The 25,931-nt window shown below is 41.3% G+C and overlaps 1 protein-coding gene across 3 annotated transcripts; it reads left to right on the top strand.

Moving 5' to 3' along the window:
- The first annotated feature begins 679 nt into the window (after positions 1–679).
- On the top strand, positions 680–25,931 carry LOC137025016 (E3 ubiquitin/ISG15 ligase TRIM25-like). Of its 3 annotated transcripts, XR_010895815.1 has the most exons (7): positions 680–1,319; positions 1,858–1,953; positions 2,040–2,273; positions 2,546–2,705; positions 8,061–8,108; positions 8,333–9,137; positions 12,812–13,648. XR_010895815.1 is itself a non-coding variant. In XM_067393026.1 (6 exons), the coding sequence occupies exons 1-5, from the start codon at positions 750–752 to the stop codon at positions 25,738–25,740; spliced, it is 1,155 nt and encodes a 384-aa protein (XP_067249127.1). In that variant the 5' UTR covers positions 680–749; the 3' UTR covers position 25,741; positions 25,827–25,931. The 3 variants fall into 3 exon arrangements, 2 of the variants coding, with proteins under 2 accessions (XP_067249127.1, XP_067249126.1); XM_067393026.1 differs by lacking the exons at positions 8,061–8,108; positions 8,333–9,137; positions 12,812–13,648 and adding exons at positions 25,646–25,741; positions 25,827–25,931; XM_067393025.1 differs by having other exon boundaries at positions 8,333–13,648.

The raw sequence follows: 25,931 nt of genomic DNA, 5'->3' as shown, positions 1-25,931 counted from the left end.
CCATCTAAAAAGTTTATATAAATTATAATAATTATAATAAAATAATAAATTAATGAATCACTTTATTAAATAATCAACATTAAAATAAAAGTTAAAATTAAAGAAGTTATACAGACATTTAAATTGCACATAAGGTAGTTTATATATCAACATTTTAATAACAAAATCAGAGAAAAAAAATCAGAGATGGCAAATAAGAAACACCATGTCAGGTGTCAATTTAAATCAATCTCAGAAGTGTTTTTTTTTTAAATTAAGAATTAAACAATAAAAATGTAAAAAGTATAAAATAATCAATATTAGTAGCATATTATAAAATAAGTAATTATATGTAAGTATAATAAAAATATAGCCTTATTATTTTTTAAAAATTAGTTGAAATAATGCAAATTGATGACTTTAACAAACACATAGACTATCGATTACCAGCCTCAGATAGTTACAGTACATACAGTATGTCTTTAACAGTTTATAAGTTTTCATTAAAATAATTTTTAAGAAAACTAAATACTATGAAAATAGTTTCAGTTATGATGTTTTTCTACTTCATTTTTTTTGTTGTTGTTTTTTTTTTTGCCTCGTAAATATTTTGTGCACAATTTTGTGCATGCTGGATCACAAAAGACAAAACACGCCTGTTTTGCACACGTCACTCAAACACAGAACCAGGAAACAGGGAGCTCAGAGAAACTGAAACTGAAGTGTAGTTGAGCTGTTACGTGTTTGTGTCTCTGTATTCATGCTGTAAAATGGCAGAAGCCAGATTTTCTCAGGATGAGTTCAAGTGTTCAGTGTGTCTGGATCTCCTGAAGGAACCAGTGGCCATTCCCTGTGGACACAGTTACTGTAAGATCTGTATTACAGGCTGCTGGGATCAGGAGGATCAGAAGAGAGTCTACAGCTGTCCTCAGTGCAGACAGACCTTCAGTCCAAGACCTGCTTTAGCTAAAAACACCATTCTGGCTGAAATGGTGGAGAAACTGAAGAAGACTACACTTCCTGCTGACTGTTACGCTGGAGCTGGAGATGTGCAGTGTGACGTCTGTACTGGAAGAAAATACAAAGCCGTCAAGTCCTGTCTGGTGTGTCTGAACTCTTACTGTCAGAATCACCTTAAACAACATGAGAGTTGGTTTAAAGGAAAGAGACACAATCTGACTGAAGCCACTGGACGACTGCAGGAGATGATCTGCCCGAAACACGACAAGATCCTTGAGGTTTTCTGCCGCACTGATCAGGAGTGTATATGTGTGATGTGTATGGATGAACATAAAAACCACGACACTGTATCAGCTGTAGCACAGAGGACAGAGAAACAGGTATGAACTTCAAGAGGTCCCATTATGTTCATTTACAGGCTTATAATTTTGTTTATGGGGTCTAATAGAATACATTTAAATCATTTAATGTCTGTTTTCACCTTCTATCTGAACACGGTTTGTGTTTCAATTTCTTTAAAACCCGCCTTCAGAAAATTGCAGCCCGCTCTGATTGGTCAGTCAGTCTCAGTATGTTGTGATTGGAGGGATGCTGGAAGAATTGTCACTGGGACAGTGCAATGACTGCTTTTTATACAGGTGCTGGTCATTAATTAGATAATTAGAATGTCATCAAAAAGTTTATTTATTTCACTAATTCCATTAGTGAAATAGAAACAGAGCTCTAGAAACAGAGACATTCTTCAGAATATTTTTTGTTTTGTTTTGTAAAAACATGCATTGATGAAATAATGCTGTAATATAATAAAAACCTACAATCTTATCTCAGATCTTTAACCCCTCAATCTCAGCACTTAACTGATACTGGATTCATAACTGATTTATGTGATATTTTTCCTGTTATTGGTTTGTCCTTTAGCACCAGCTGAAGGAGACGCAGAGGTTGTTCCAGCAGAGGATCCAGCAGAGAGAGAAAGATCTTCAGCAGCTGAGAGAGGCTGTGGAGTCTCATAAGGTGAGTCTGGAGAAGAAGAGAAGTTTGAGAAGTCTCAGTCAGGACTCACTGAAGCCACTGTGTGATTGTGATGTGTGTCCTAACAGCGCTCTGCACAGACAGCAGTGGAGGACAGTGAGAGGATCTTCACTGAGCTCATCCGCTCCATTGAGAGAAGCCGCTCTGAGGCCACACAGCGGATCAGAGATCAGGAAAAGACTGCAGTGAGTCGAGCTGAAGGACGACTGGAGCGACTGGAGCAGGAGATCAATGATCTGAGGAGGAGAGACGCTGAGCTGGAGCAGCTTTCACACACACAGGATCACATCCATTTCCTGCAGGTAACAGAGATCTAGAAGAACAGGATCATAGTGGACTTGAGCAAGAGACTCACAGAGAAACATTTCATGAGAGCAGAATGAGCCGTTGACTGAAGTGTTGATCTGTGTGTTTGGTTATTATATAATCATCAGTCAGATCATCTGATCTTCTTCTTTTGAAAGAGACACACTTACAAATGCAGTTCAGCTCTGGAAATCTCTTAGGAAACATTTTTCTGAAAGATATGTTGAGCTTCCAGAGCTTGTTGAGCTTTGATTTCTGTTTTCTGTAGAGTTTCCAGTCTCTCTCAGCTCCTCCTGAATCTACAGACGTAAATGACGATCCCTTCAGTTCTCTGTCTTCTTTTGATGTTGTGAGAGAATCTGTCCGTCAGCTGAGAGACAAACTGGAGGATTTCTGCAAAGAGGAGCTGAAGAAGTTCTCTGACAGAGGTAAAGTCCTGGAGCCAGTTGTTCAAAAAGCTTCTGGATCAGAATGATATGAATTATGAAATCCCATGTTCCCTTTCGAAAGGGAACTTCTACTGTGCGATTGCAAATGCTATGGGGGAACGTCACATGACTCGGTGTCTGAAAGACAACTATCCAATAACTCCACTGCCTATTGGCTGGCGACAGCCTATGACATCATACGGCGCGACCCGGAAGTATAAAAGGTGCGCCTGGGGAAGCAGTCATTATCTCATCCTCTGTCGGGACTGTCTGTGTCTTGCCACTGTCGTGAATAACTTCCAGTATATTATGAGTACATATTGTAATATGTCTGAGGAGAAACACTTTAGGAAGTGTTTTTTGACTCTGGAAGATCCGCACACCCTATGCGTGCACTGTCTGGGGGAAGAACACGCACGGACAGTGCTTGAGGGCGCTGTCTGTGAAAGTTGTGAGTGTTTTCTCATCAAAATGCTCCGTTCCTGCCTGGCCATCTTCTTGAGGGAAGAAGCGTCAACATCTGCGCCTAGTGGGTCCGGCCCCGCTCGTGCCGAGGCAGAGCAGTGGCTGCACTCATGGGGCTCACAGATGGAGCTCGCCATGGAGTTTGAGAGGGGTGTTACGGTCTCTTGGCCTCCGGTGGCGGGTGGCGGCTGGCGGGGATGAGCTCCTGGATGACGATGATGTCTTATCACTGACATTATCGGATCTGGGAGCGAGTGTTCTTCTGGCTGCTAGCCCCCGTGGGCAGGAGATGGCAGTGGAGGAAGAAGGAGATGCGACTGCTTCTTTCTCCAAACCTCCCTGCCCAGCATATGCCGAGTTACTGGAGGTTGTGGAACGCGCCGCCGGCAGGCTGCAGCTGCTGTGGGAGTGCGTGAAGAAAGAGCAGGTTAAACAAACGGTTTCTTTCTGACCACAACCCTGTAACTCCAGTGAGCCTTCCATTCCTTCCAGATCTCCACGTAGAGATCAAGAAGGCATGGAAGAACCCATTCTCAGCCAGAATTCATCCACATCAGTGGGTAATTTCACTGATGTGGAGGGATTGGGCCAGCATGGGTATCGTTGCCACCTATTGATGAGACGTTTGCTAACTATGACGAGTCACAGGCAGTGCACCGACACTGAGAGCTCCGGTTCTGCCGTCCAGACCCCTTAAAGTTACATCTCGTCTGAACGGCAGAGCATATGCTGCTGCAGGTCAGGCTGGCGTGCCTTTGCACACTATGGCAGTGTTGCAAGCCTACCAGATCTGCTGAAGGACCTTGTGCTCCTAGAAACGGCCATGAGACTTACGCCGTGTGTCTTAGAGGTTGCTAGGCCCTATGGGCCGCCTTTTTGAACACACTGGTGTATGTTTGTGTGTATTTCTCTTTGAGAATTATCTGTATACACTTTCATTGACCAGAGGCCCAAGTGATAAATCCAACCTCCTTTTGTCTGGTTGTTTATCGTCCTTGGTGCCTAAACACTGCCATGAGCTGATGCCACGTGTCTGTTGAGGTTATAGGCCCCTCCAGGCCTTCCTTAATACGTGTTGGCATACGCTGTACTCCTCTTGGTTTAAAGAGTAAAAGGTGCTTTTACTGAGTACACTGCTCGTTGGTGTAACGATCACCGTCTGTTCCTGTCACTCCCTGGACTACACTTCCCACAATTCTCCCTGTCAGTCACATGTTCACTTCACACCAATCACCTGTTGCCACATCCACCCTAGCACACCACACTGATTACCACACCCAGCTGCAGCTCATTAACAGGACTATAAAGGACTTCCAAACACACCACCTCACCGCGAAGTATTGTTAACTGTTGTTGCAATTTCCGAGCGTTTATTCCCTGTTTGCCTGTCTGTTCTCGACCTTGTCTGTTCCTGTTTTTGATCCGTTGCTACCTGTCCTGATCCTTGCCTTGTATACTGTTCTGTGAGTGATATCTGCCTGCCTTTTGACCTACCGCCTGTACCCTGACTACGACCCTGCCTGTCCTTTGCTGCTCCTGTTTGTCCTGTAACAGAATACTTCGCCACACAAAGATCCAGCAGCTTCTCAGAGCATTACCAGCTTCAACATGGACCCAGCATGGTGCCTCATCAACCTGCAGCAAGGTAGCAGTACCCTCGAGGCACATATTCAAATGTTTCTGGAGTTTGCTCATTTATCTGATCTGCCAGACTATGCCCTCATAGACTTCTTTATTTATGGATTAAATGAACCATTAAAGGACTATTTACTTGCCAATGGTCCCCGAGGATCGTTTATGGAATTCCTGGACTTTGCCCTGCTCACAGTTGGTTCAACTTTTACTGTGGGGGTCGCGGAGGAACGCGACGCCACGCTGAACCACATAATGGCAGCCGCTACAGACTGCGCACCCAAAATGGCGGATGCTACAACGCCTCATCACATCTTCGCTGATCGCCCAGAGCAACGTCACGCCTTCGCTGATCGCCCAGAGCAACGTCACGCCTTCGCTGATCGCCCAGAGCAAAGTCACGTCGCCGCTGATTGCCCAGAGTCACGTCACGTCTCTAGATCAGTCCGGGAGCGGAGAGGGTTGCGTTCCAGTGTGACCGATCCACCGTTGATTTCAGTCCGAGCAGCTGGCATCCCCAAGTCTCCGTCGGCCACTTCGCTCTCAAACCCGGTGGCCGCTTCGCACTCAAGCCCGCCGGCCGCTTCGCACTCAAGTTCGTCGGACGCTTTGCACGCAAGCTCGCCGGTTTCAGCGCTCTCAAGCTCGCCGGTTTCAACGCTCTCCAGCTCGCCGGTTTCAACGCTCTCAAGCTCGCCAGTTTCAACGCTCTCAAGCTCGCTGGTTTCAACGCTCTCAAGCTCACCGGTTTCAACGCTCTCAAGCTCGCCGGTTTCTATGGACTCTTGTTCGCCGATTGCAGTGGACTTAAGCACCCTGGACACGATGGACGAAATGGCTGCTTTGCCAGTGCCCACGGGCAAGTTGGCCGCCCCTGCGGTGCTCAAGGATGCAGGGGTTGTTCCAGCCATTGAGTCCGCTCCAGCCAGTGAGTCCGCTCCACTTTTACTGTTCTGTGAGTGATATCTGCCTGCCTTTTGACCTACCGCCTGTACCCTGACTACGACCCTGCCTGTCCTTTGCTGCTCCTGTTTGTTCCTGATTGACCCTCCCTGTACGACCATTCTCATTCTTAATAAAACGCTGCACTTGGATCTCCTGCCTGAGCCTCCCATTCGTAACAGTTGGATTGTGTTAGGGTGGATTGTCATGCGGGCACTTTGCAGCCTCTTATGCTGCCGTTGAAGTCGTCTGTCTACCCCAGCAAGACAGGTGTTCAGGGTGGCCCTTCCAGGACACTATCTGAATATACTTCTGTTTTCACATATAGCTACTATCATGCTGTAGGCCCCTCCTCAGCCTCCATGAGTATGTGCCCATTGCATGGTCTACCTGTTAGGTGAGCTTTGTACTTCCCTTTTAGGGTTATGTTTGTAATAGTGCTTAGCTCTCTAAGCTGATCATGGTTGTAGGCCTTAATCAGGCCTCCTCCAAAGATTCAGCCTCAGGCTGGTTTGTGCTCCCCTGTATTAGGGTTCTCTAGTGCACAGCCTCCTCAGTGTGTTAATTAAGTGCTGAGTAGATCCTAGGATGAGTGGATTGTACTCCCCTCAATACAAAGGTCCATAGCACTTAGCAGAGTTCTGCTCTCCGAGATGCCCGTCTCTACGCGTGGGTTTGAGTTTGTTTCTGCCTCTTTGCAATCACTCTTACCTACTATCTTCTAGGAAGAATGCGTTTTAGAGGCTCTGTGTTCAGACAGGATTGGCCAAGACTAAGTTTGTCTCGTGACAGACTAGGTCGGCCTCCCTGGTGGGATTGGGGGTGACATCGCTCCCCTCTAGTGACTGGCTGAGGTTCCCTTTGATTTTGGGCCACATTCCCTTAAAGGGACCACTTTCTCTTCGGAAAAGGTTCCAGATGTCTTAGCAGCTTCATAATGGCCTCTGAGGAAGGCCTTCTTGAAGTTCAGCTTGGGCTGTTGGCCAAAGGGAATGCTGTCACTGACAGCCTGGAGTGACCCGAGGGGGAGTTGCCAAGCAGTTCTCTAACTGCTCTGGAGCCTTTGTCTCAGCCATATTTCTTGGCAGGCACTCTCCTCAAGCATGGCGGCATTGGTATATCATTCCCCATAGTGTTTGCAAACGCAGAGTAGAAGTTCCCTTTCAAAAGGGAACGTCTCAGGTTACGTATGTAACCATGGTTCCCTGAGAACAGGGAACGAGACTGTGCGTTTCCTTGCCATGCATCAGGCTGCCTGCTGAACAGTCCCTCAAGACGATGGATAATGACTGCTTCCCCAGGCGCACCTTTTATATTTCCGGGTCGCGCCGTATGATGTCATAGGCTGTCGCCGGCCAATAGGCATTGGAGTTATTGGATAGTTGGCTTTCAGACACCGAGTCACGTGACTTTCCCCCATAGCGTTCCCTGTTCTCAGGGAACCATAGTTACATACATAACCTGAGATGTTTTGCTATCCAGGATCAGGTAAAACTTTTGTGCCAATTTGGATTGGATCATCCTGATCCAGATACACACTTTCAAATGACCAAATCTGGATTACTAGTGTTCTATGGAGCCCCTGAAGGGACATGAATATGAGATGGGGGGAAAAAATATTTCAGTGAATTTGCGTTTTCTCAGACAAGTTTTGCATAGTGTTCACCCCGAGAAACTTTGCATTTGCAAAGAACTTTTGAATGGTTCATTTCTTATGATTGTGCCAATGTAGTTTACAAACAGTGATAAACTCTTTAAACTAAATATAATATTTTAGTTTGATATTTACAGCTGTTTTTGGATTATTTTATGGCATCTAAATCCCTTTTCTACTTTACTGTAGCCTTCTGAAAGGCTAAATATGTAGCCTAATAATGTCTACTTCTGATTTATTACTTTAACTGTTAAACCAATCAAGATCAAAATAAATAATGTGCGTATGTATATAAATAAATGTTGTATTTTTGATCAGTTTTATAAAATTTTTGTTCCTGAAATCCACCCTTTTGATGGGATCAGTATAATCCATATCTTACTAAAAACGTTTGAACACAAACTAATGATTTGATCCAGCTCAAAACCAAGATTTGATTTTGTGATCTAATCTGATTTCAGAATCCTTTTTTTTCCCCTTTTGAACAGTTTATTTTTGAGATTTGATCCAATCTGAAATCCAATCAGGTTACTTTTGAACAACTGGACGCTGGAGATTGATCTGCTCTCAGAAGATCCATTAGAAATGTCCTAGTAATGGATGCAGGGATCATTTTCTCTTGACATGATAATCACACTCTTCATGTCTGTTGATTTCCACAGTCACTTTTACCAACATTGTTCCCAGAACCAGGAACGACTTCCTACAATGTAAGTCACTGAGAAAACAAGCAGAGAAACTCTTGAGTGTGTTCATGTTCGTCCTGTGAAAGAAAACATGATTTACGAGTTTAATAATTGATCATTTAAATGATGATTTGCACAGGATAACTATACTGAGATGCTGATGATATATTGATCATGAGGAGTTCTGAAATATTAAAAGATCAGACAGATTGATAATTTCTGATTCTGATGTGTTTTATCTCCATCAGATTCCCATCAGCTCAATCTGGATCTGAACACAGTGAATAAATACCTCCGTCTGTCTGAGAGGAACAAAGTGATTACTTACACTGAGAGAGATCAGTCGTATCCTGATCATCTAGACAGATTTGATGGATATCTTCAGGTGTTGTGTAGAGAGAGAGTGTGTGGACGCTGTTACTGGGAGATTGAGAGGAGTAGATGTGTGTATATATCAGTGTCATATAAGAGCATCAGCAGGAAGGGATCGGGTAATGAGTGTGTGTTTGGATCTAATGATCAGTCCTGGAGTTTTATCTGCTCTTCCTCCAGTTACTTATTCAAACACAATAACATAGAGACTAAACTCCCAGTAAAGTCCATCATCAGTAGAATAGGAGTGTATGTGGATCACAGGGCAGGAACTCTGTCCTTCTACAGCGTCTCTGGAGACACAATGAGCCTCATCCACAAAGCCCAGATCACATTCACTCAACCGCTCTATCCTGGGTTTACTGTTTGTTGCAATTCCTCAGTGAAACTGTGTTGATGAATCAGACTACACTTTAGTGTTAGATCAAAATCTCAATAATAGGTAGAATATTTGTAGTCTCAGTCATAAGTTTAGAAACAGGCGCCTCAACCCCTGTGATGTGTGGCAGCAGCAGCGCGAGATCTCGGGAGAATGACCAAGCAGACACAGATCAAGTGTGGTACAAAGCATTGTCAGATTTATTCAGGAAGAAGGGTCACATTTATAGACATAGTTCAAACAACAATCTCCAGGATGGCTTGAGCATCCAATCATACGACTTAAGAATCAAACCTTACTATGTAAGACATTTCAAGAAATATAATAACAAATAAGAAATGCATGTGCGCAAATGTGTGTGTGTCTTCAACTTTGGTTATGTGTGAGAGTGTCAGTGTGTCCAAGGACTACTACTTCTTGTTTTGTCTTGGTAGGTACATGATGTGCACAATGGAAAAATCCCAAGACACATAGAAAGTCAAAAAGTAAAGCCCAATAAATAAGAAATTATTTAACAATGGCCACTTTAAATCATTTATGATTTAGTGCTTCACTTTAAAGGAAATTGATAAATCTGTTTTTTCAAATAATAGCAAAATCTAAACACATAATCATTATAAACATCATAATCACATATTCCAAGACTTGTCTTAATCATTCCATCTAAGGATTGTAATATGCATGGAGTCAAACATAAAAGCAGTACGTCGCCCAGTTAGAGATCCATTGCATGGTCTTACATTGTTCTTACATTGTTTTTACATTGTTCATGTTGATTGTCTTGGCAGCATTGTAAGTTAGAGGGACAATGGACTAGACGCTGTGTATGGCATAACAAATCAAACAGTCCTTGGTGTCCATGTTCTGTGCCATGGTAGTAGGCAGAGCAATTAACATGGTCAAAGTTATTGTTACAAGTCTCATTCTGCAGTCAAAGTTTTATCCAACACTGCCTGTCACTGAACTGCTCTCTCCTTCCATGGTCCTTGACGTTGTTATGTTGGTCCAGATTAACTAATCAGATCGCATATGGATGTAACGCTGCGTTCATCTCCTTTCCGCCCATATGTTTACTCTCCTAGTTAATCTGAACGTCCCCCTTGGCACAGGGCAGCCTTCAATCTACTCATGTGTATCCACTGCGGGTCATTCAGTACTCCGGTCCTCATCACTTCACTCACCGTGGCCCCAGATATTTTGGCTCTCTGATCTTGACAGGCCTTAGACTCCTTATCAGCACCTGCTGGTTAGGCACAAACTGGTGTGTTGGTTTCTCTGAGGGGAGAGGAAGAGTTAGTGAGACATCACCATTAATAGAATTAAATTTTTCGACCAGCTCCGTGACATAGTCGTCCAGGATCCTCCATTTCACCTAAAGAAAAAACGCCAGCGCGGCCTTTGACCCATGGTGTCGGGAAAGGCCTACCCATCAAAATTTCAAAAGGAGACATTTTAGTAGTGGAGGATGGTGTCATTCGTATTTCAGCTAAAACAGCTGGCAATACAGTCATCCAATTTTTTCCCGTCTCTAAACACGCTTTAGTTAATCGATCTTTGATTGCTCTGTTAAATCTTTCAACAACTGTGGATGATCTTGGATTGTACGGTATGTTAAAATGCCAATCATTAGCTAAAGTTTTAGCCAATAATTGTGTTACCTTTGATTCAAAAGGTGTTCCATAATCATTTTAAATTACACTTGGTATCCCCAATCTGGGTATAATTTCTTTGCACAAAATTTTAACCACCATTTTTGCATTCTCCCTCGCACATGGGAAAGCTTCTGGCCACTTTGTGAATCTGTCTGAATTATTTACAGGTCGATGGATGTTAATTTTTGCACAGATAAAGCATGAATCTAACACCAATTTGGTTGTCTTATGTACATTTGCAATGCAATACAAAGCATTAATTGCCTGAGCTGTCTTTGCAGCACTGTCTTTGAGGCCCAGTATTGTAAGTCAGCCAGTTGATTACTTACTTCCTCTGAATCTCCTGCTGCATGTCCCCTCACCTTGACTATGGCCACTTTGCTCGTCAGCTGCACTGCAATAAAAATCAGAATACATACTTAGAATCAGTATAAATTGTGCCAATTTTATCTTTTGAAAGTTCACAAACTCTCATTAGTGCCACTAGTTCCGCTGCCTGTGCTGATGTGTATGGTAATAGTAGTCTAACAACTGCATAGCCATATAAACATCTGAACATCTGATGGTTTAGAACATGAACCATCAACATATAGACTATCCCCCTCTTGCACTTTTCAGACGGTCCCTTCAGGCGTGTATCTCCGCCGCCTGCTCGTAGAGACCAATTTATTATAAAACACATTTGAGGAAAATTGGGTTGTTGTAGCTTGTTGTCTAGGTTACTATGATTGGAAGTAGCTGCATTTGTGTTTTAACAACGTTTATCTCACAAGTTATTAATCCGGGAAGCTCGAATCAGCACTGACTGCATTTCTTTATATTTGAGTCCAGTAAGTTCAAACTCTAAGAGATGCGCATTATTTGTGTGCATTATTAACATATGTTACTAACTGAAACACTACTGCCAGCCAGCGGGACATTAAAGAGGAAGTGTTTGTCCGAGCTCACAGCAAAAGATTTAAAAAAAAATAAAATCCTCCCATCCCAAATTTTTTTTCCACTACCATGTAAAATTTCCTTCCTTCCCATTTTTTTTCCACCACCATGTCCCTTTAGGGGCTCCGTACATATGCAAATATTTGGGGGCGTACATATTAATGATCCCGACTGTTGCGCCACAGTCGGTGTTATGTTGAGATTCGCCTGTTCTTCTGAAGTCTTTTAAACAAATGAGATTTATATAAGGAGGAGAAAACAATGGAGTTTGAGACTCACTGTATGTCATTTCCATGTACTGAACTCTTGTTATTCAACTATGCCAAGGTAAATTCAATTTCTGATTCGATGGCACCTTTAAGATTATGTAAAAATGCATTTACCTGGTGTGAGGTGTGTAACGTCAGTGGATGTGAGAGCCAGTGTTTTCAGCACCTCATACCATCAGGGCAGCAGCAGCCACTGCTCGAAGGCAGACCTTGTGTAATGTTGTCTAAAGTTTTGGAAAGATACGCCACAGGGCTATAACTTGTACAGTGTTCCTGGGCCAGTATCCCCGCTGCAATGCCCCCGCTTTCATGCTTGTAAAGGTGGAAGTCTTTTTTGTAGTCAGGACGGCCCAACGCATCCATTTCAACAGTCCACTTGATTGCTTGTTGTGGTGAGGCTTTGGTGTCGGTAGCCTTCTGAGATAATGTGTCCCAGATACACTTTCTTTCTTGAAGCTTTAAACCCCCGGCTCTGTCAGCACATTGCAGACAATGATGGAGGCCTGTTCACAGTCCTTTGCTGTCATGGCTGAGATGAGCAGGTCATCTGCATACTGTAGTAAATATGTAATCGGTGGGAGCTTGATGTTGCTGAGAGTTTTGTGCACGATTGCAGAGAACACAGCAGGCGAGTCAAAGTAGCCCTGAGGAAGACGTGTCCATGTAAATTGTTGTTGTTTGTACGTAAACTATATAGCTGCACCTCTTCAGATATTGGTATGCTGAAAAAATCAGAACATATATCAAGGACAGTATAGAATTTATGTGTAGGAGGTATTGAATTTATTATAATTACCAAAGCGGTATGATCAGATCATTGATCTTCCTCAAATCTTGTGAAAGTCGCCAACTTTGTCCATCTGCTTGAGAATAGGATTAACAGGTGTGTTATATGGCGAATATGTGTTAATAATAATGTCCTGTTTTAACAAATTTTCAATCACAGGTTCAATGCCCTTCTCTTTCTCTGGAGAGAGAGGGTATTGTTTTACATAGACCAGTGTTTTTGTTTTCAGTAACACAGTGTACCATTTATCATTGATGAAACCTGCTTGTGCTTAGCCCACAGTTTTGGATTTACTCGTTTCAGTGACTGTATCTCTTCTCCCTCACTCTCAGCTTCACTCAGCATGTAATTGGCAGGATGAGGGTGTGGCTCACCATCAGCACAGAAGGGAAGAGAAACATCATCATCAAAATTATTTTCATAAAATGTTGACCATCACTTGTGACCACAGGCAATATTTTTTTACCATCTACATTCAATTCCAAATTTGGCAAATCAATTTTGTTATTATTATGAGCATAGAAGTACTTGGGGTTCCTTCACTCCTTAGGCATCCCTATTGGGAAGTCCATTCTGTTTGGTATTTGTTACTCTTGGTTGGAGTTGAAATTCTTCTATTTTTCTGTCTCTCCTGATTTGCATCTTTGCTCATCATTTTTTCGTTTCCTCTTGCACTTTTGTAACCCAGTGACCAGGTTTGCCACAATAATGACAATTCCCTTGCCTTTGTGTCCCTTTTCCAGTCATTTTATCATTTTCTGTTTTCAGAAAAGGACACACATCAATTATCTCTGTCTCTGTTAAGGCGAGGGATGGAGGATCGGATCGGATCCAATTGTATTTTTCCTTGAGTCCACCCCTCTAAATTTTATAAAAAGAATTCAGTCCAATATCCACAATTATTTCTAAACATCCAATTTCGGGGTGTGTCATTTTGTATTGGTCTTGATATCTTTTGACCCATCCTTCACCTAATTTGATTTTTTAATTTGCCACACCACACCAAAGGGGTCTCTTTATAATTCTTTAATTATAATTTTTTTTATAAAGATTCTACCCATAATGTTTTGAGCTCATGATAAATCAGTAACAGTGAGATGTTATAGAGTCTATTATTTTCTCTTCATTACATTAAAGGGTTAGTTCACCCAAAAATGAAAATTCTGTCATTTATTACTCACCCTCATGCTGCTCCACACCCGCAAGACCTTCGTTAATCTTCAGAACACAAATTAAGATATTTTAGTTGAAATCCGATGGCTCAGTGAGGCCGCCATAGCCAGCAATGACATTTCCTCTCTCAAGATCCATTAATGTACTAAAAACATATTTAAATCGGTTCATGTGAGTACAGTGGTTCAATATTAATATTATAAAGCGACGAGAATATTTTTGGTGCACCAAAAAAAACAAAATAACGACTTCAAAACACTGCTTCATGAAGCATCGGAGCACAGATGAATCAGTGCGTTGAATCTGCTGTTCGGAGCGCCAAAGTCACGTGATTTCAGCCGTTGGCAGTTTGACACGCGATCTGAATCATGATTCGATACACTGATTCATTTGTGCTCCGATGCTTCCTTTTTAGTACTTTCATAGATCTTGAGAGAGGAAAGTCATTGCTTATCATTGTCAGATTAACAACGTCTAACGGGTGTGGAACAGCATGAGGGTAAGTAATAAATGACAGAATTTTCATTTTTGGGTGAACTAACCCTTTAATACTACAGCTGAACTTCTGTCAGTGAAATAACATGTCAGAATAAATGTGTGTAAAGAATCCTCATATACACAATGAGATCAGTGTGCGAGTCATGATGAATGATTGATTGTGTGTATCTGTGCTTTACTCAAGCTCTATTTGTGTTGATGGAAATCACAGTCATTCAGTTGTTATTGTAGTGTCACATAAATCATTTAAATATAACTCTTAAAATTAACTTTAAACTGAAATGATAAATGATTTGCGTGTTTCATTCAATAAAAAATCAATAAAAAGGTTCTTGTTGTAAAATTAATAAATGTCAATTTTTTAATAAATGTGAAATATATAAACCCAAATCATCTGATTATACTGTTTATTGAAAGCATGAGCAAAATTATTCTAATCTAATCCAGTTTACTTTAAATAAACCTCCTCCTGAACAGACTGAATTTACAGACCTGTGTCCAGTTGTTCAAAATGTTTAATCTGCATCAAATGATCAAGATTTGGAAATCTCATGTTTTGCTATCCAGGATCAGGTAATCCATCTTACATTTGTGCTGATTTTTCGCAAACTATGATTAGATCACTGTGATCCAGATAGACATTTATTCAGGGCCCAGTTGTATAAAAGTAATCTGTTCGGATTTTGATTGGATCAGATCTTGAAGGAGTTGTTCAAAAGAAAATCAAATTTAAAAAAATCTGAAATCGGATTAGATCATGAAATCCAGATTGGTTTTGATCTGGATCAAATCTTCAGTTTGCGTTGTTCAAAACTTCTTAGTAAAACTGGGATCCCTAAACAATCGGGATTATCCTGATCCCAGCAGAAGAGAAGGTGGATTTTAAGAACAATGTAATAAAACTTAAAATTGATCAAAACATTTGGTAACACTTTATTTTAGTGGCATTGTTACGTTATATTTAGTTACTGTAGTAATAACTATAAATTATACATAATAACCCTGAATCAGTCGATTCAACCTGTTCTCATCAATCTGCGTATAAAAAACACAACTTTACACTTTCCAATTGCATGTAATGCATACACCAAAGTCCAACTTTGTGTGCATGTGATACGCCAATCCTTCTCATTAACTTCAGTGTAGAGCAGATGTGTCCAAATACCACGCATCATCTCCAGCAGCAATGACGTCACCACCGAGGCTCAGTTCGCCTGGGGTCATGTGTCAAAATGGCATCATATGCGTTCAAACAGTTGTTAGTGGAACAGTGGGTTGCTCAGTTAGAACAGCTGTTGTCCTACCACTGACATTAACCTAAGCTAAATTAGGGTGACACTACGTGTGACATTACGTGTGACATGAACAAGACTTTATTAACTAGACTAAACACTTAACTACTCTAACATTCACACACATACATGCATACAGTTTGCCGAGAGAGAGAGAGAGAGAGAGAGAGCTAAAGCAGAGTACAGTAAATCAGGAAGTTACAGCATTGTTGGACATTCAGCAGATCAACAGCCTTGAGCAAACCATCAGTTTAGTTTTAACAGGTCCTTCTTTAAAAGGGGTAAGGATACTCAATGTATCCGATAATGAGACTAAGTTTGATACTTGCATGTCTCTCCAAGTTGAATTAAAACTGTCCTGATGCAATTTGTGGAGGCTTCCATTGAATCTTTGTTGATATTGTCTTGACGAAAGAGAACCGGCTGGATTCAGAGGATCTTTGGTGAATGGAAGGTCTAGGCCGAGGCCTGGCACAAGCTTGGGGTTCCTTAGAAGCTTCTAGCTTCTTAAAGTGTCATCTTGACGTTAGCATTTGTCAGTGAAAGAGAAGAAGAGGAAGAAAAGAGATTTGATCTTGTGATCAGTGAATATAAGGGGTGAAGATGTCACACCCTCTTAAGGTGTCTGAGCCAATAAGGAGTTGCCCCCTCAGAGTGAAGTTTTACGAGTCTTTGTTCTGTAGCAAGATATTAGCATAAGACACTGGATTGGATGAATGAGAAAAGAACTCTCTAGATTCTTATAATACTAATGTGTCCCAGAGTTAGTAACATGTCACATTAATTGCCAAATAGGAAACGAAAGTTGGAGTCCGTAGATACCAAACATGCTGCCAATGTGATCTCAGTTAACTATACATTTGCAACTATGGAACATTAATGCCAAAATAGTTCAAAAGAGAGAATTAATACATAGAATAAAGCCTATAAAAGGAAAGTCATGAGATGGGAAAATTGGATACATGTTTATACATTTCTCAAGTGGTTATATAGAGAATACATAGGATTAAGAGAGTTTATTTGTCCTTCTCAGGAAGAATGAGTCACTAGTCTCTACAGCATTCTTCCGGATCATAAAAGTACCATATATCTGTAACAGGACACCTAGCTGTGCCTGTGTGCTAGCTACATTTGGGATGCTGGTTGCAGTTTTAGGGGGATGGTTTCACAGAACTTTGATAAAGTGAGTTCATAGGTAATTCATTAAATATATTGAATAATTTTGTGTGCCTGATTGGTCCAGACGCTACAGTGTGGACCCCAAGAGGTAACCTTTGTTAACGTCGGATTAGTATTTTGGACCATGTTGTAAGGGTTGCCAGTTTTCTTACAACAAAACCCGCCCAATTGATTTATCCAATTGATTTATCCAATCTGGGACCCGGTTTCAAAAAATAGTGGTTTCACCTTCTGAAAACACCAGATCCATCTGGACGAAACTTAATTTATTAACTCCAGTTAGTTAATGCCTATTATTCACCCATCTACGTTTTATTTCATGCTATGTCCATAAAGAAGCAAGTCACAAACTCAGAAGCCTGAAGTCGCAAGACGATCTAGTGACCTGGTAGAAGAGGGACCGTGATGGGCAGCATGTGTCCACCAGCAAACGGAGGAAACATGGACTTTTTGAAGTTAGACTAATCGACTGATCAGCATCACAGCATCAATTAGATATTGACCAGTTACAATGAAAACACAAACAGAACCTAAAGTGTCTGACTTTTGGTTGAAATTAAAGATATTCATACACCCTCAAGTACTCCTGTAAGTTGATGCCTTCACAAGCACCTGTAAAAGCTGTGAAGGACATATGCTGTATTTTTGTAATTCCTATAGGTATCACTAATGTTGCAGAATCTACAACCAAAATCAACTAGTTTCTAGTTGATTTTAGTGCTGTATAGTTGCTTTACTGCTTGTTTACTGAGGTCACGTGGCAAATCGCGTTTGGTTTCGTTTGCTCTGAGTCAGTAAGGCGTGGTCAAAGCCAGCTTAGTATATAAACAGTTGTTATTTAGCATTCATTAGAGAGAATCATTGAAGCTACAAGAGGATCTGCATACTGTAAGTGTTTTGCTGTCGTTTCTAGTTGATTTTAGTGCTGTATAGTTGCTTTACTGCTTGTTTACTGAGGTCACGTGGCAAATCGCATTTGGTTTCGTTTGCTCTGAGTCAATAAGGCGTGGTCTGCTGAACTAACGTTGTAATAAGCTGGTATAAGTGCACAGTGTACCGCGGCAGCGGACGCGGCAGCCCTCATGTGAAGCCCTCCTCGTGTGAAGACCGAAGAGTGTAAAGACCAGCAACTCTACCTGTGCGACTCCACCGAGCAACGACACCGACAAGGCACTTGAGTATTGCTCTTTTCTTTCTTTCCTCTTTATACCGTGTGTTCTTGTCTGTCTTTTGACTTGTTTTAGATGTGTGCTTCCAAATTCCCACTATTACTAACCCTCGTAAATCGCATGCTACACGCTGTAAGCAGCGCAACCATAACAACCTGCGTTCTTTACCCATGTCACCTAGTACATTGTTTTCTATTTCGATTGGGCTCTGGAATTGTCAGTCTGCTGTCAACAAAGCAGAGTTCATCACAGCTATTGCTACTTATTCAGATCTCCATCTCATGGCTCTGACTGAGACATGGATCAAACCAGAGGACACTGCCACACCAGCAGCCCTCTCCTCTAATTTCACTTTCTCTCACACCTCACGCCAGATTGGGAGGGGTGGTGGTACTGGTTTGCTTATGTCCAATGAATGGAAGTTCAATCCTTTACCATCTCTCTCTGAAAATGGCTCATTTGAATCACATGCAATTACCATCACCTACCCTACCAAAATTCATGTTGTAGTTGTTTATCGTCCCCCAGGTCAGCTAGGTAACTTCTTGGAGGAGTTGGATGTGTTACTCTCATCCTTCCCTGAGGATGGCACTCCTCTGCTAGTACTTGGTGACTTCAACATCCATCTAGACAAACCTCAGGCTGCTGACTTCCACACGCTGCTTGCCTCATTTGATCTCAAGCGAGTGGCTACCTCAGCTACCCACAAATCAGGTAACCAATTGGACCTCATCTACACACGCTGTGGCTCCACCGACAATACACTGGTTACTCCACTACACACCTCAGACCACTTTCTCATTACTTTCACACTCAACCTGACCCCCAACTCATCACACACCCCACCACACGTCACTTTTCGGCGAAACCTACGCTCCCTCTCACCATCTCATCTATCCTCTTCGGTCTCATCCACACTTCCTCCCGCTAACCAATTCTCATCAATGGACACTAACACTGCTACTGACACTCTCTGCACCACTCTATCATCCTGCTTAGATGATTTCTGCCCCCTCTTAACCAGACCAGCCCGCGCCACCCCCTCTGCCCCCTGGCTCTCTGATGTTCTCCGTGAGCATCGGTCTAGACTCAGGGCTGCAGAGAGGAAGTGGCGCAAATCTAAAAATCCTACTGACCTTAGCTTATATCAGTCACTCCTTTCTTCTTTCTCTACTAATGTCACCAATGCTAAAACCTCCTACTATAACACTAAAATTAACAACTCAACTGACTCCCGAACACTTTTCAAAACCTTTTCTTCTCTTCTTTGCCCTCCTCCCCTCCCTCCCACATCAGTTCTTACAGCTGATGACTTTGCCCCTTTCTTCACACATAAAATAACAACCATCAGCGGCCAATTCTCCACACCACGCACTGACAAGAACATCTTAATTGAAAACACACAAATTCTCCCCTCCTTCTCCATGCTTTCTGAGGCAGATGTTTCCAAACTCATTCTTTCCAATCACCCTACTACCTGTCCGCTAGACCCTATCCCCACTCCTCTTCTTCAGGCCATCTCCTCCTCAATTCTACCTGCACTCACTCACATTATCAATTCCTCCCTTCACACTGGAACATTTCCCACAGCTTTTAAGCAGGCTAGGATTACCCCACTGCTTAAGAAACCCACTCTGAATCCAGCTCTTTTAGAAAACTACAGACCAGTATCCCTTCTTCCTTTCATTGCTAAGACACTTGAGAGAGTTGTATTCAACCAACTGTCTACTTATCTCTCACAGAACAACCTCCTTGACAACCACCAGTCTGGTTTCAAGAGTGGCCACTCTACTGAGACTGCCCTGCTCTCAGTCACTGAAGCCCTGAGACTGGCACGAGCATCTTCAAAATCATCAGTACTCATCTTGCTGGACCTGTCTGCTGCCTTTGACACAGTGAACCACCAGATCCTCCTGTCTACACTCATGTCGAAGGGCATCACGGGAACCGCGCTCCAGTGGTTCGAGTCTTACCTCTCAGGTAGGTCCTTCAGGGTATCTTGGAGAGGTGAGGTGTCCAAGTCACATCATCTTGCTACTGGGGTACCTCAGGGCTCTGTGCTTGGTCCACTTCTCTTCTCCATCTACACGTCATCACTAGGATCGGTCATTCAGGATCATGGTTTCTCCCATCACTGTTATGCTGATGACACACAACTCTACCTCTCATTCCAACCAGATGATCCGACGGTTGCTGGTCGCATCACAGCCTGCCTGACAGCCATTTCTGCCTGGATGAAGGACCACCACCTCCAACTCAACCTTGCAAAAACGGAACTGCTTGTGATCGGTGCAAACCCAACACTTCATCACAACCTTTCAGTTCAACTTGGGTCTTCAACCATCACTCCTTCCAGGACAGCCAGAAACCTTGGAGTGGTGATGGATGATGGTCTAACCTTCACAGATCATGTCGCAGCAACGACCCGGTCCTGCAGATTTGCCTTGTACAACATCAGGAAGATCAGACCCTTCCTATCTGAACATTCCACACAAATTCTTGTCCAAGCTCTTGTTCTATCCAGACTGGACTACTGTAATGCTCTCTTGGCTGGCCTTCCAGCATGCACTATCAAGCCTCTACAACTGATCCAAAATGCTGCAGCAAGACTGGTCTTCAACAAACCGAAGAGAGCGCACGTCACTCCTCTCTTCATCAGTCTGCACTGGCTGCCAGTAGCTGCTCGCATCCAATTCAAGGCTCTGATGTTTGCTTACAGAACGACAGCTGGCTCGGCACCGCTATACCTTAACTCACTACTTCAGACTTACGCGCCCTCCAGAAACCTGCGTTCTGCAAGTGAACGGCGCCTTGTGGTGCCATCACATAGGGGCACAAAATCACTCTCACGGACCTTCTCCGGGACTGTTCCTGGCTGGTGGAATGACCTACCACGCTCTATCCGAGCAGCCGAGTCTCTAGCCATTTTCAAAAAAATGCTAAAGACGTATCTTTTTCGTCAGCACTTGACCCAGTAGTAGTAGCACTTACCTTGACTAATATTCTTCTCCTATCTGTGTATTTATTTATTTAAAAAAAAAAAAATTTCGCTATGAGCACTTTACTGACATAACTGTGACTTCACTCAGCACTTACATACTGTTGTTCTCATGTTGATTTAATTGATTCTACTACTCTCATTTGTAAGTCGCTTTGGATAAAAGCGTCTGCTAAATGACTAAATGTACAAATGTACACAAATGTACAACCTTAAACTTTAAATGGTATGGCGCATTGGCTGAAGATGTGCATCTAAATCAAAGACGACAAATAAGAAACACCATGGCAGGCGTTGATAGAAATGTATGCCAGAAGTATTTTTTTTTAATTAATTAAAAAATAAAAATAATCAATATTAGTTGCCTGTTATAAATAAAACAATAATTACATGCAAGTATAATAAAAATATAGCCTAAGTATTCTTTAAAAATAAGTTGAAATAATGCAAAATGATGACTTTAACAAATGCATAGATTATCGAATACCAACCTCGGAAAGTTACAGTAGGTCTATACAGTATGTCTTTAACAGTTTATAAGTTTTCATTAAAAATACATTTCCTTTTTTTTTTTTTAGAAAACTAAACTGAAAATAGCTTGTTTTGACTTTTTTCACTTGATTTATTCTATTTAGTTTTGTATTAAATACAAAGTGATTATTGTTGATTGAGTGGCAGCGGCAACACATTTTTCCTTTTGGGCAAGCGATTCACGGACAGCATAATAAATAAATGACAGTTACATACGCATTGCCAACATTTTTTATCATGTAAACTTTATGGTATACCTCAAACAAAGGAATTTATAGTAAACTATACTGTTAATATTAATTAGCGAGTCCACAAATTGCTTTGGTATGCAGAACATTTGCAGCTTATATAGACCACATGCCCCTGAGATATATAATTTTCTGGCGTCAGCATCTGCGAACTCAGACGTGTAAGTACCGATCTTTTATACTTAAAGTGTTAGATAATGATTGGTTAGATCTAATCTAATAAGTGACGTAACATTAGAGTCTTCCCGGCAGAACTTACACTAGAGCTTTCATTTCTACCAGAAAGACTCGGGAGGCAAGATAACGTAACAATGGCAAAATTTATTAACAGTCAGTAAGCTAAATAAGAGATAAAGTTCTTTGGTATAAGCCCCGTCCGTAGCACACATCTTGAGTGTTGTAGGCTCTGCATTTCCTGCCTGGAGATCAAGGGCGTAGATTTGGTTTCAACTCTGGGGGGGTTGAGCGTTGGTATGCTGCCTGTTGTTATTTTTTTTTTTTTATTGGATAATTTATTTCTTCTTTATCTATCTATCTATCTATCTATCTATCTATCTATCTATCTATCTATCTATCTATCTATCTATCTATCTATCTATCTATCATAACTTTATGGAATTTATCTATAACCATTCATCAAATTCTAACATAACGGAGTGATTCTAAAAAGAAAGAAATTGTTAGATATTGAAACCGCCAGTAGGTGGCAGCGATTTGACGTTTTAATGAGTGAGCTACTTAAATCGTTCATTCAGCCAATTCGTTCAAAAGTCAGATTAATTAAGGAAGAAAACAAACACCAATGTGAATACTTTTGTCATTGATAAGACACTATTGAAAAATGAAGTAACAAAATAGATGACTGTTTTAGTAATTGGTTACAGTTACACTGATAGTTATGGCTAAATTGCAATGGATTGTACCTAGCTATTACAATGTTTTCATACCTCCTTCTCAGTACATGTTTTATTCTTTTTAACATCCCTCTTTGAACAGAAGTTTAATATAGTCGGCTGGGCAACGGTTCTCTTCATTTGCGTGTCTCTCTTTAAAAGCCAATAAAAATTGAATCCATATAGGTAGCACAAAAATTCTTTTTGCATACAAAACCAGAGACTTTAAACTTTCATATCAAGCCTCCAACATGCTTCTGTTGCGTTGTTTTCATCCTCTAATGAGTCTGAGTAATATGCGTTTACAACAAAAATAACACAGCCGCTAACTGAATACAAGTATGTATATTTCACATGCTCATAACTTCATGAAAAATGCACAGATCATAAAAAATTGCACATCAATATTTAAAGCAGATTCTCAAGATTAAAATGAATCCGAAATTTGAACACAAGATATTACTCACGGAATGATTTAACATACTTGGCTAAAAACATGTCTCTCATCTCTCCGGGATGCAGTGTGTATCCAATGTTCCCGGACCCATCCATGTTCGTTTTCCAACGTGGAATAACACATAATAGATATCATTTTAAAGCTTAGAATCTCATCTTTTTAATGCATCTAAACATTTCGAAAAACTCCTAACAAGGGCTGAGAAGCACCACTAAACTGGAGTTTACCGCCCGTTGGCTGGCTGCGGATAAAATGAACAATTTTTCAAACTATTCTTTATGCTATAACTACGAAATTTTAACCAGATGCAGCTCATATAGGAGAGCATCACCAAAACAGATTTTTTTAGCGATCTTATTGTGTTCCTGAGTTATTCCATGTCAAATAAAAAAAAGAAAAATTATTTTTAAAAAATATTATATATATATTTTGTCTTTTATCAGCTGTTTCTCAGCAAGAAAATGTCCAAATGTCATGTAATTTATATTTTCTTAAAATGTAAAATGTTTTCTATCAAATGATACCTACCTTTTGACTCTCCTTGCTAGAGTTTTGGGGTTATGAGTCTTTACTTTTGTGTGTCGCTCAGAAAAAAAACTCTAAAAAAGCCTTCATGTCTTAAAGGGTTAAAGCTATAGAAGCAAACAAAACAGAAATAATTAAGAATATTTAATGAATGAGATAAAACATAACGCCACCGCCACCACCACCACCACCAGTACTTGCATGAAAATTACCTTTGTCCTGACTTGAGAGAGTTTGCTTAGCTTCAAGGATGGTTTTGGAATCTAATCTTATGTGGAATTCAAATGCAGAGGAAGACCATCTGCTCAAGAGCTTGATAGCTGATGGTAAAATTCCACATTCAGCTGCAGTGGTGGCTGCCCCAATTCTGAATGAATAGCAGGGGAGATAGATCACAGCTTTCTAAAACAGTGGCTAAGTGAGTCTTGAACCAAGCCTTGGTAATAGGTACTCCATTAGATAAGAAAAAAGGGGAAAGTAATCAGGAATTCTATGCCGAACTTTGAGAACTTTGAGATTAATCATAGAAGTGAAGGGACAGAAGCTATTATTAATTTTAGAAATTATTAAAGTGACACCAGATCCTTGAGAGTCATTCATTTAGAGTGCTTCAGGAAAAGAGTAAAGAAATTAGGAGAGAAACATAGATCAGAAAAGGAAAGGCCACGGGCAGAGTTGAAATGTTTAGATTCTGAAGCAAATTCCCCTGGACGCATAAAGCCATAAAAAGCTGATAAAAACACTGCTTCTACCGTAATGTTAATATAAGAGGAAAAGGGACTGTTGCGGATAGAATTTATTAATCTTTGCAAAATAGACAAAGTGATTGGAAGGCGTTTATCTTAAGTTTTACAGAAAGATTTGGCTATGCCTTTGAGTAGAAGGTACGGTGAAAAGACTTGGATAATTATGATTAAAATACCTTGCGTAAAACTGAATGCCTGCCAGCAACCCACGAATAGATTAAATTTTGAGGTTGTGATTTTCATAATTGTAAACCAAGAAGGAACAAACGGTCATAATTGAGATGGGAAATAACAGGATCTGAAAGGAAAAGCAAAACATTAACCAAGCTGAAGTATAAGCATTAATTGTTGAGGGTGCCATGCCTTTTGAGATATAATGTCTAGCCGAATTTAGCAATTCATCTAATTTAATATTATCTCTGCTAGAGGGGGGCAGGGTGTTGGATCCGGATTGGCTGAAGGGCAAAGCCATCTGAAAACGTTTTCAGCACCTCGGACAGCGGGCGGAACTTGGGTAGCGAATGCTGAATGTCCTTGAGAGCTACATATAGCACAAGCCAAGATCTTTTGATGCGCTGAAATGACAGACAAACAGTTCGGTTGTCGGTAACAGACCAGCTTTAATCTTGTGTTATAAAGAGAAGTGAAGGAGGCAGATTTTGTTAGTTCTGAGTTGAGGAGACATCGTAGCTGCAGCAGGAGAGACAAAACGCCTACCGAACACTTGAGCTGGTACTGGAGTAGAGAGACTGAAGTTTGGCGTTACAGGTGTAACATTAAAGTAACTTTAGCTAGAGCTTTCCATTCATTTTATACCGACCTACAGGCAGAAACTGAAAACAGCTAAACCCGAAAAAAGACTGTTAAAAGATGGATTAATGAAGCAGAGCGGGATTTACAAGCCTGCTTTGAATGCACTGATTTGACTGTTTTTGAAACTGCTGCTGGGTCGAGCACAGTCTCGAGGGTACCCCCCGGGGTGCAAGGGGCGATGAGGGTATGTGGCAAGCAGGACAAGGCAGAGGGCCGTGAGAATGGGGGAAGCTGGTGGAGCGTTTGTTAATGAGCTAAGACAGTAAAGGATGAGAGAGGACCAGGCCTGGATTTACATTATGTTTTGTTTATGTGTGTGCGGCAGTCGTCCTTGAAGGGCTGCCATTTATACTTTCGTTTTGTGTTTGTTTATTTTATAATTAAAGTTTGCTGAACATTCGCTGGTTCCTGCCTCCTTCTTCCCTTATCTACTAACCTCACTACATGATGAAATAATTTACATTTTTGGGTGAAATATACATACAAAACTAGGCATTGATGATATAATACTGTAATATAATAAAACCTATAACCTTACCATGCAAGATTTTTAACTCAGACTCACCACTTCATGGATACTGGATTCATACTTATTGACTTGATGATTTATGTGATGTTTCTCCTGTCATTGGTTTGTCCTTTAGCACCAGCTGAAGGAGACGCAGAGGTTGTTCCAGCAGAGGATCCAGCAGAGAGAGAAAGATCTTCAGCAGCTGAGAGAGGCTGTGGAGTCTCATAAGGTGAGTCTGGAGAAGAAGAGAAGTTTGAGAAGTCTCAGTCAGACTCACTGAAGCCACTGTGTGATTGTGATGTGTGTCCTAACAGCGCTCTGCACAGACAGCAGTGGAGGACAGTGAGAGGATCTTCACTGAGCTCATCCGCTCCATTGAGAGAAGCCGCTCTGAGGCCACACAGCGGATCAGAGATCAG

Source organism: Chanodichthys erythropterus, chromosome 8 (assembly GCF_024489055.1).
Source record: "Chanodichthys erythropterus isolate Z2021 chromosome 8, ASM2448905v1, whole genome shotgun sequence".
Lineage (NCBI taxonomy): Eukaryota > Metazoa > Chordata > Actinopteri > Cypriniformes > Xenocyprididae > Chanodichthys > Chanodichthys erythropterus.
Note: the sequence above shows the minus strand (reverse complement) of the source record. Positions and strands in the feature narration are given on the sequence as shown.

What these genes read in the sequence shown, in the direction of transcription:
- LOC137025016 (XM_067393025.1), top strand. Translation starts at nt 750, where the DNA reads ATGGCAGAAGCCAGATTTTCTCAGGATGAGTTCAAGTGTTCAGTGTGT. An exon ending in CACAGAGGACAGAGAAACAG is followed by an intron (nt 1,320 to 1,857) that starts GTATGAACTTCA and finishes TTTGTCCTTTAG; the next exon opens with CACCAGCTGAAGGAGACGCA. An exon ending in GAAGAAGTTCTCTGACAGAG is followed by an intron (nt 2,706 to 8,060) that starts GTAAAGTCCTGG and finishes TGATTTCCACAG; the next exon opens with TCACTTTTACCAACATTGTT.